The following is an 11,305-nucleotide window of genomic DNA, read 5'->3' as shown; positions in this document are numbered from 1 at the left end:
GCCTGCTTTAATCCATGGCAACTGGGGTTGGCCTCCGTGTTGCCACCAAGAAAAAAATTCAGCTTCCGTTAGTTGGAGCCCAGCAGGCAGTGGGTGGGGGAGACACGCCAAGCCAGACCCTGCTCTGACAGAGAGGTGTTTTAGCACAAGATTCAGGAGTAGCATACAGGCCAAGCAGCCTGTGCTTGGTTTTGACACCCTCCTCCACCCAAACGAGTGGTAGCTTCCTAAGCAGAAAGGAGGCAGAGACAGCATATTTTTGGAAGGACACAGGAAGGAACGTAACAGCCGAGGAAAGACAAGCAACTGTTGATGCAAGCAGAGGCAGTTCCAGCCCCTGGGAAGACTATGCAAGGTGATAAGCATGGAGAAAATGAAAATCTGTGAACAGCTGGAGACGAAATTCCAGGGTCCCAAGGCTCTCAGAGCATCTGACCAAGGGACATATCAGAGTGTATTAATAGGGATCATGCATCATTGCTTGTTTTCCATACCTGTGTAGGTACTGAGGGAACTTTTGCCTGCTAGAGCCTAGCCCATGTTGCTGACAGCTCAGCTGTCCTTGATGCAGATTCACCACTTTGGTGACACATGCTCTTAGGTGAACACCATGCTTGGGTCATGCTGTTTTAAGAGGCATGCAGCTGGCAGCTTATTTGAGCTGGAAGAGATTTTCTGTTATTAGTGACTTTGGAGGTGCCAAAGAGAAGGGATGGAGCTGGTCCCGCAGACTAGGACTTCGGTGGCGAGTCACTCCTTGCTCTGCTTTCACCACAGCAACTGCCTCAGAACCAGTCCCTTGACCTCGCATGGGTCATCTCCCACTGACTGATGGTGTGACCCGGCCCCAGAGTGAGCAGCAGAAGCTGGCAACAAACCTTCCCCCTTGTAGCAGCAAATTGTTGCCTATAATTCACCGCAAGTGCAAAATTTGCTTCTGAGAGGAAGGGCTGTTGCCTCCTCATGCCATCGATGCCTACTTTTCACTTACAAGTTCTGAGTGTTACATCTCTGAGTAAACATCTTAACATGAGCACACAATGTCTGTGAGTGAATACAGCCTCTGCAATCCAATAATTTATTAAACTTTCATCTTGTAAAGCCAGTTACAAATTAAAAAAGACAGCAGAAGGAATTCTGTAATAGAAATGAGCAAAATTACAACCAATAGTAATGGGAGTTACATTCCCAAGTGGGTTCAAGCTGCCTGCAGCAACCCAAGAGCCAGAACACAGAGACAGTGCAGAGTTAGGACAGGGATAATCGGGCTACTCTCATACATAGAGATCTAGTCAGTGTACGGACCAATACAAAGCATTACTTCTCAGGCTGCCTCTGCAGTCCTGTTCTCGCTCACTTGTGACCCGCTCATCTTTTTATGCTTTGTGACAAAAAGGGGATGTTTGTAGGATCCTTCAGTAAAGCTATTTAAGGCAAAACTCCAGGTGAACGTACGATACACAGTACTGGCTATCCTCTTAGGCTGGTTGTGCGGCAAGTGGACAGAGCGTTTGCACATGCTGCACTGCAGTGGAAGCGAGAGAAAAGCACAGATTATGTACACTGTTTTTTCTTGTACTGTCACCCTCAAAACTACGGTGTTCTGCAACACAGCAGTAGTGACATGGCACAATTTTGTGATGAATTAGAAGGGAACCTGTTGCATACTGACTCCTAGTTTTCTCTTCCATTAAATTTCTATTTCATAGCTAACAGGCCTTAGCTTTCACTTCTTCAGAAATGGAGACATCTGACTTTAAATGTGGAACAAGGCCCACATTAGATACAGGTCTTCAGTTTCATAAAGAAACTGAATGGCCCTTGCATTCTGGGATCCCAAGGCTAGACAAGGGCCATAGAAAATGGCTAGCCACCAGGTTTCTTGATTGCTAATGCAACCAGTTCATGATGTGACTAATACTGAATATTGTTTTAAACAATAAAATCAAATTTCTGAAATGAAGAGACTGAATTCTGCTTCTTCAAATTGCAAGTAGCTATAAAAACCTCCAAGAAGCAGTTGTTTTGGCAAAACAGCATCGTTTTCAAATTTTGCTGATGACTAGGGACCTAGAGGAGACTGGAAGGGGATTTGGGGTTCAGCGATGGGAGCAGTTCTAATTAGAATTTGGAGAATGAAGGGTTTGGCATCTGCTTGCAGTACCACGGAGGAAGTGAAAATCTTGCCTATAAGCATTTATCTAGGCACCTATTCACTCGGTAGGAAACAGTTCACTTAAAACTAAAGCTCACAGATCCCAGTCATTCTAAAATCCCATATAGAGAAAGAAGGAAGTTAATGCAGGCAGGCTGCTCACCATAAAAACATCCTAGCCTCCATCTAAAACCTGATGTTTGTGAAGAACAGCTCTTCTGGAAAGCAACGAAATCCATCTCACCTCCTGGGCTGTACAGGTGAAAGGCAACAGGTGCTCTTGGTATGTACCCAGAATGGCACCTGACGATCTACTTCTGTGGTGCTAGTCCCAAGGATTTTCTTCTCTGTTGGAGTATTTAGAATTTTAACTTACAGTGCTGCTTTTTACAGTTGTGTACCTGTGAACGTCTATTGGAAGGTAAAGAATCACCTTGGGTGTTTTGTTCATTTAACGCTCTCTCATGTAGGGTTTGACCTCTTTGTTGGACCACTTGGCTTCAGTTACACAGAGGCATTTTCTTTTAAGATCAGATCAGATCATTAGTATACCCTGAAGAAAAAACCTACAGTGACTTACATTTTAGAGTTGCTTGCAAAATAAATAAAAAACAAATATTCTTTTAGCAGAATATGCTGCAATCCCATGATCCCAGATGTTTGAATGTTGGGAAATTCATAAGGAAGCTTAAGTTTGCCTCCTGTAGTGCAGAAATGATTCTTGTGAATTTTTCTGCCAGTATGACAGGTAATGGTGAAAGCAGCAGAGAGGGCAGGCAGGAAAAGGAGGATGCTTCTGACGTCGTTTCTTTAAGGTACACTGTTCATCAAACAAGCAAGAGGAAAAACAAGTTTTGGGCTGTTAATGTTTTACAAAAGTTGTTGCTGTTTAACGTCTTTGGGCAGAGGTGCAAATCTTATGGTACTGTAGATGTCACTTCAGTTTTTAAATACAGTAGTCAGTCAAGTGGAGTTCTTAAAAAAACTTCTTTGCTACACTTGTGCTGGCAAGTTGCAAACACCAATCATTAAACAACTGCCTCTCTCTCATAGCAGTTCTTTCATATCACCTAGTCCAGATGCTAGCACGACTGTCCACACTGGTGGCTGATTTGACACTGCAGCGTTTCTTCACAATCATGTTGATGTATGCTTTCATGATCTTTATTATCTCACCCACCTAGAGAGAGAACACAGTAACAGAGGATAAAGCACATTAAAAACCTAATTTCACTGAGAGGTACACCAGACATTTTGCAGGAAAAGATTCTCCTTACCCAAGGTCACGGCACTCTAAATTTTGCATGTAATACTACATGGGAGCATGACAGTAAAGAAAGAAGTGCTTGACAAGTTTGTGCTCTGTTGTAGCGACACTTAAAAAACTTGTAGCTCAGAGAAAAGCAACTTTAATGCTACTAAACTTTTTTTTTTAATGAGTTTGTGAACTCCCCATTCATATATTGGAAGGGAATGAAAGAACTGAGCACACTCATAAGCACCCAAAATTTGAAAATCCCAGTGCCAAAGAAGACCATTCAACCTCCTTCACTTTCTAACCAGCATCTTTTTTTTCTGTTTATCCACATACTCAAGAAAAGGCACCATGGTGCTATAGGCTTAAGCTCCCTTCATCTTTTTCCTTGGCTGTCCAGTCCATTCAGCAAGAGTTCTCACATATAAACTTGTCTAGTCCACGGAAATCAGAGCTTTACTGAAGTGCTAGTAAAACTGCACATACAACAGGTCTTGTGCTTTCATGTACCTGGGATGTTTCAAAGAACATTTCTCTCTCATCCACTGTAATTTTGAAGGTGTTAGGCTGTGGTGCTCCGAAGAAAACAATGTGCTCATACTGGAAAGTCTCTAGTGGTTTAGGATCCCCTCGTTTGTAGACAGACACGTTCTCTGTGCTGACTCCAAGCCAGAGATCATTTGGAAATCCACCCTCCTTGCACTGCAGAGAGAGAAACATGAAATTTTGCATAAATGCAGTGGAGGATCAAATCCTCTTTGATACAAGGCAAAGCCCTCCATTTCTGGCTCCTACAGAACATTTCAACTCTTCACCCCAATACAAAAAGTACGACGTCTGCAGAAGGAATCTTGTAGGCACTCCTACTGCAGAGATTTCGAAGTGACACGGCTGTGAGTCAAATACTAGTTGAGTAATAAATAATTGTAACACCGAACAGCTCTCATCAGATTTTAAAGTGATTTAGAAAGTCAATATTCCACTTATTATTTTACAGATAATATAGTGAGTGCAAGCAACTTCCCACGATAATCCACTGAGGCAGCAACGGAACTGATAAAGCTGGAACTGTGGATTCCTACTCCAGCAGGCCAAGGACAGTGGTCTGTGTGACCCAGTCCGAGCAGCTTCTGTTGTACTGCTGCAGAACAGGATTGCACTTTTGGCCGGTAAGGACAATAGAGCTTTGCTTTAATTTCTCTTTCACTAGCCACCACCTTAAGCCCAGAATAATTTCCCAAATTCTATTGCTCTTCTAGTGAAGTGGGAATCCACTGTCTCCCTCCATTTATGAGGATGTACCAGCTTGCTTGCTCTGTGCTCTCTCCATCACACCTCTTTGGGAATGTGGTACTGCAGGCTTACTTTTTTGCTCACTAAGGCAAAATGCAGCCAGTTCCTGAAACTCCCTTCTGTTGCTGAGCAATGAAATACACACAGCTCTAGCTGTTCTCCAGACTGATGCTTCTTCTTGGTAGCAGTTACATCAGTTTATACACCACTCACCTCAACATCAAAGAGGGTTGACCCATAACCCGGCCACTCCTTTACAATGGACATGTATTTCACCATGGCCTGATGCTGAGAGAGTCCCTGCAGCTTGGTCCATTTCTGTGCTATGCTTGCCCGAGCAGCTGAAAGCTCTTCCTTTACCCACATCTCCATCATCTGCTCCTCTTCTACCTTCTGCTTCTTTACAGAGCCTGTCTTGAAGCTACGTTTCAATGTCCCTTCAAGGAAGCTGGTCCGTCTCCTCTCCAGAGTGTGACTGGTAGTGCCGCTGCTCTTTGTCGAGTGCAGTATTTTGGATTTTAGTCTGTTAACTGGGTAGATTCCATCCAGGGTCCAACTTATTTTAGAATAATCGCCATGAAGGTACTGCAGCCGTAGAGCTGCTAGGCGCTGCAGGGTGTCCTCTGGTGCAGGAAAATGACCATCTATGACGCTTTCATGAGCCTACAAATGAACAAAAAGTCCCCCAAACTCATTAGAAAGCAGAAGCACACTTACTCACAGCTGGGTCCATGTACCTATGGCATCTGCCCATCCCAGTAGGAAAGACGTAATTCAGGAGGTCAGAGCAGACATTATAATACAGAAGTTGAAGTCTGAAACTGGTTGATGTTTCTACAAGCCTGGACAGGACAGGGATCTCCAACGGACCCCTATCCTGTAGTGAGAGTCTTACAATGAAGACTTTGTACATCTGGAACAGATGGGAGAGACCACAATCGAGGATATCTGTTTTGTGCTATACCAGTTATAGCTCCTGTGTGGAGATTATATTCAACACCAGAGAGTCTGATGTAATAAACTCAAGACTCTCAACCTCAGTCTCATTGCACACCAGCACTTCCCACCTCCTCCTCTTTCACCTGATGTCGCCCTCAATCTTCTTGCTTCCCTTTGCCTGTTTTTCTGTGAAATATATTTAGGAGTTTTTTTTGCTACATCCATCTAATGTCTGGATAACATCTACTCTCCTACTGTTAACTTTTCTTCTACTACTCTCTGCTAGTGAAACCTGTGTAAACTGAAAGCCTTGTCTGCAGGGAGTTTGGTACAATTGAGTTTCCATAGAGTACCACGATGTCTCATTCCTGACTTTCTCCTAGACATTCTGTAGTTAACAACACTTAATCTTACTTTCAAGAAAGCCCTCTTAGGGAACCATTGTCTGTGTCATGTACATGCCATTCATTTGACTGTGAATTTCAGTCTTCATGACAATGACCCCCTTTAACACATATTAATTAATTTTCAACAGCTGTAATTTTCTGAGGCAAAGCGTTCATTAGAGGTAAGAAAGGTGGGACGACTCACACAGCTGAGTACTCCAGTCAGTTCAGTTTTGCATCCCTAATTGCAAGGTTATTTTGTATCAGTGTGATCTCTGGCCTAAGCAGCATCATTGTGCTACGGAGTATAGTGACTTAAAAAAAGATTACTTAGCAGACAAATATTATCAACTACATTCTTTTTTCCTTTTTCTGTAGTACTCTTCTAGTGCTTCTCTGCTTATCAAAAGAAATTGCCCAAAAGATAAGAGTTTTTTTCAGTTGATTCCTGTAACACCCCACGGATGTGCTGTTCTTGTCAGCTGATACGCAGATAGCTAGATTTTCCATTTTCCTATACACCTATGTTCTACAAGCAGCTACTTTTAGTCATTCTTCTTGAATCGTTATCCAAATTTCTATATCTTTTAAATTTAAAGATAAATTGAAAAATCATTTTATTATCATTGGTCTTCCAGTTTTTTGAAGCCTTCGTTCGTTTTTCTCACTTTTGTTCTAACACTCTTATTCCAGGCAAAAATCCAACACACTATATTCTTCTGGTCAAAACAGCATTCCCACTTCTAATACAAAGGTAAGCCAGTTTTCTGTATACTTGTGTGCTTCTGCCACCTTTTCCCAGAGCGAGCTTACCTGCTCAAACATGAAGGCAAACTCCACCCCATCTTTGGGAACATTCTCAATATCCAAGAAGCAGTAAAGCTTGAAGTACAGCTGCCACTGTCCTTCCTCCTCCTCTTCTTCAGAGCCAGCAAGTCTGTACGATAGGAAAAAGAATGAGGGGAACAGACAGTAACCAGAACCACCAGTGTACTGGGATGTCCACAGTGCTACTCACAATATGAAGGTACTCCTGGATTTCTGAAACAGAGCACACAGAACTACCTAATTTACCAGGACAATCTCAGTGTATCAGACTTTTCTGGTAACTTCCATTTTTTCCTCTGAGTCACAGGAAATTTTGATTCAGAAGGAGTCCAAGTTCTTATCAGATAATACTTGATCAAAAAATTAGATCAACAGTTCTAGATAAAAGCAAGAGTTGGTCGCAGGACACAAAGTATTCGCCATTTACAAAATACTGTTTCCATGTAATCTTGTGACTCTGAAAAGCAACAGCCTTGCCACAATTTGGAACAATTTTATTTTTGTCTTTAGAACAGATACAGAATGGACAATGGCACTGCCAGCTTCTTTCGCAATTTATTGCTTTCTTTGTATGTCTGGCCACAAAATCCCAGTCCACAGTAGGAAATCAGAGCTGCATTTCTATGCCCAAATCTTTGCCCAATCTCTCTTCTGATATAGCTACTATGATGTAAATTGACAAGATCATTATCAGACTTCAGCAAACTTTTCCCTGAACTCTGCTAGTAAACCATTACTCTTTGACACAGGCACTACCAATTTTGTCCTGACGAGCCTCATAAAGAATGTTTCTTTGCCACTGAAATAGATGTGAGCATGGGTTTCCACACAGTGAGAAAGAGCACTTGAACCTTACCAAAGGGGGGGTTCAAGCCAGAACGGTTGAATCACTCTTCCGCTTTGGATAAAACTACCTAACTGTGCTATCACTTAAACCAGTGTTACATCCAACTCTGAGTTAAAGATTTGATGAAACATTCTTCTACCTCTCAAACTTGGCCAAGATATCAGCCACAATCACCCGACTCTCAACAGCACGGTCCACCTGCTGATTATGTTCAAAAAGCGCAAACATATTACGGCTGTCCTCCATTGCTAAACCTCGGATCAGCTTTTCAACCACCTGCAAATCAGAGAGACACAGATGACAGAGTAGGTATTACACACAGCTTCACAGTGAAGAATCAATAGCTCTTCAGGATGCTCATCATTTCATAGATCTCCATCACATTTCTCCCTTCGTTATCTTGTTTTCAGATTAAAGAATTCTAACCCTAAAAGATCATTCCCTGCAAGGAAGCTGTAACTTATATTTGATCATCCTTGCTGTTCTTCTCTGAACTTTTTAAATCTCCACTACCTTTCTGGAGATGACAGAATCAGAACTTTGCACAGGATGCAGGCACATAATGGATTTAGATGTCACGATGATATTCTCAGTTCTTCTAGTAACAATTCCACTCTTTACCACTATTTCTACCTCTGTTTAGCACTAGTGTTTTCATAGACGTGCCTTCTATAACCTGGAATCTTGCTTCTGATGTGCTAACAATTAAGTTACTAGTAGAATATCCCTTCCAGAAGGGTTACATTATGAACTGGAATTTCAACTTGTCCAGAAAACCGTGTTTAGCAAGTCTCCAGAATTATTACCTTTCCAATGGCCAGAGCACCAAAAGTGTTTAGATTTTGCATACAATTGTTGAGTGATATTCTACAACCTGGGCATAGGCCTTCTGTAATTCTGAACCTGCAGAATAATAAGTTAAACTTTCCCTACGGACTTTGTGGATACAGCAAAAAAAATTGTAATTAAAAAAAAAATGAGAAATTGGAGATGAATGGGAAAAAGGAGTCCCTTCAACAGACCCGATATCCAGACTTAGAAGTGTGCTTACATCTGGTTAGTGCTACTAATGCATTACCTCCCCAGCGCTTGTGTGGGAATTGATGGTTATTTTGCAGGAGCCACCGCCATGGCAGTACACTGTTGTGGTCATTTCTTCCCGGGTGAGAAGAGCCTGTATTTCCTCCTGGGAGGGCACAAACTCCCTCGTCTTTGTTCTCTTCAGGGAATCACTTATGAATTGTGCATACCTGTCTATTTCTGAGCCTGGAAAGAGGTCTTTTACCCTAATTGTAAAGAGAAACAAAAAACCCCATTACACAGTGAACTAGAAAGCACACGTTACCATATAACTTGGACTACTGTATGTAGAGTTTAGTAGAGATAGTGATGTCAAGTGCAACCACAGGAAGACTGAGCCTGCTTATTTCCTAAACCATACAACCTGCTTTTACTAGTCATTCCAAAGTAACTGCGGTGGCATTTCTCAGCAACCTATGATATAAGCTGAATATAGCAGGATTGACTATCTTGTTTCAGAAAATTGAGATTAAAAACTGCAAAATCAAATGTAAACATTTTTTCATTTATTCTTAATTGGTTTTTAATTTGCTGGCTGTGCTTGAGCCACTTTTACAGTATTTGTCAGAATCAAGAAGGTAGAAAGTAGACGCTTGTGCACAGTTCTCTTTCATCCAAGGCCAGCAGTTCCAAGTATAAAAAGTGTAAGTTCCAAGTATTTCAAGTATGATTTGCAGCTCCGGTGATAAAAACATGAAATGGCAACATGGATTATTTCTCAGCATCTCTCAGAAACAGGCCCTGGATGTACCCATTTGGTGTATCGCCACAAATTTCACCTCACTCTTTCCTAGCTTGGAAGGAATCAAATAGATTTTATTGATCTTTCTCATCATTAATGAATAGAGTGAGACTACATGGCCACAGCTCAGCCCCAAAGCAGGCTGCTTTGGAAAGCTGCATTACATCCTGAACATGAACTGAGAAGTGGTGTAAATGATTTAGTTCATGAAAACTGGAGGTTAAAGATTAGAAATTAGAAATACAAATTTTAAGCATTATGTGCTTAGTTAAGCAAACAAATATTGGAAAATTTTAAATTGGCTTTACAGTGTATCTACTACTCCACAGTACACACTTTGACTGTGGCAGCTGCAAGGTAGTACATATTTCAATATATGGACATTAGTAAAAGCAGTAGGATGGGCTGTAAATCCACTTTAACACAGTCTCATGGTATTCCCTTTGGGTAGCCTCACTTCCCACATCCTTTTGACACAACAGATGGGTGGTGAGGGGGGAGTCTGAATACAACAGAACAACTGGTAGCAAGAATTGTGCACAAAGGTAGGAGGCTGTGGCACCACAGGAAGGCGCTTGCACAGGAGGAGGGCGAGACAGATAACTATGACAGGCAGTGGAAAATAAGCAGAGAGAAAGGAAACAGGCTGCAGATGAAAGGGACTTGTACCTTCTAAGGTGGAACTTGAGATAGCGGAGGATCCCTCTACTGGGCAGAAAAGTGCAGCTCATACACGACATCAGCTGCCAGTGGTGCAGATTCCCGGTACTGTTGGGATGCGGCATGTGATTGGTTTGTTTGATGAGCTGACAGTACACTTCATCACGAAGGGGCTTTAAATCATGGCAGGTCTGCAGAATGCCTTGGATAATGGGTATGGGGTCAGACACTGTCTCGATTTCCTGAAGGGAGTTAAAGATCTTCACTGCTTCATCCTGCAAGCTGCTGTAGCCCTTCTCTTGTTGCACTGGGGAACAATCACAAAGGTGACAAGAGGTGAGCATCTCCCTCATTTTCTGCCAGCCCAGCAACACTACTACCAACTGTGCTAGTCTGTCACAGAACAGCAACCTGAGCTCATCTCCTGAACTTAAATTTATACTAAAAATTCATTAAGGCTTTCCCTTTAAATGTGCAAATGCAGTTTTAATTAGTATTTGCCAACATCTAACTTGTCACCACTGCAAATCCATTTTTGTGTATACTCTGCAGAAAAGCAGGGTGATGTTTTTAAGGGAAACTAGCATTGAAATCTAGTTCAGGCTTCACTGCCTGCAGATGAGGTGCCAAGAGACAGCTTTTGGCACCTCATCTGCAGACACAGGTGAAGGGGTGGCAGAAAGTCATCTCTGTGTAACCTGTCTCCTCACCTGAGTGCAGGTATAAAGCAGAGGGTCACCAATGCAGTTAAGACTTCAGGTGCCTGAATGCAGACACCAAAGCCTGGCTTACGTACTTCCAAAATTCTGTCCTGTGTTAGCTTTGACCCCAGTCACCACAGAATTTTGGCAAACGGCTGTACCACAGGTGCAGCTTTTACCCATCATTTAGAATTAAAACGCCTACACCAAGACTGGTTACATCTTTTAAGCACCTAACTGCCTGCTTTGGCTTGCTCAGAAGTATGCGATACTACCATACTGCTGCAGACTTGCATTCTCCTTTGCACATCTCTGGGGCTGTAGGTCCTTCTGAATCTCCTATACAGCCACTGCTTCCCCAGTGGCTACACTTTAAATGTACAATACAAATACACAGCCCTGTAGCAATCTGTTCCACA

General features: G+C 42.3%; 1 protein-coding gene across 1 annotated transcript in view; it reads right to left on the bottom strand.

The window, feature by feature from the left end:
* Window positions 1-1,064: 1,064 nt before the first annotated feature.
* LOC142057380 (unconventional myosin-X-like) overlaps window positions 1,065-11,305 on the bottom strand; it is a 93,768-nt gene continuing 83,527 nt past the window's right edge. The window contains exons 35-41 of the mRNA XM_075093277.1: window positions 10,195-10,492; window positions 8,782-8,989; window positions 7,843-7,979; window positions 6,842-6,965; window positions 4,917-5,366; window positions 3,921-4,112; window positions 1,065-3,335 (exon numbers count right to left, since the gene is read on the bottom strand). Of these exons, the coding sequence (XP_074949378.1) occupies window positions 3,222-3,335; window positions 3,921-4,112; window positions 4,917-5,366; window positions 6,842-6,965; window positions 7,843-7,979; window positions 8,782-8,989; window positions 10,195-10,492 (1,523 nt within the window). The 3' untranslated portion in view covers window positions 1,065-3,221. The remainder of the gene's footprint in view (window positions 3,336-3,920; window positions 4,113-4,916; window positions 5,367-6,841; window positions 6,966-7,842; window positions 7,980-8,781; window positions 8,990-10,194; window positions 10,493-11,305) is intronic.

Source organism: Phalacrocorax aristotelis, chromosome 5 (assembly GCF_949628215.1).
Source record: "Phalacrocorax aristotelis chromosome 5, bGulAri2.1, whole genome shotgun sequence".
Taxonomy (NCBI): Eukaryota; Metazoa; Chordata; class Aves; order Suliformes; family Phalacrocoracidae; genus Phalacrocorax; species Phalacrocorax aristotelis.
Note: the sequence above shows the minus strand (reverse complement) of the source record. Positions and strands in the feature narration are given on the sequence as shown.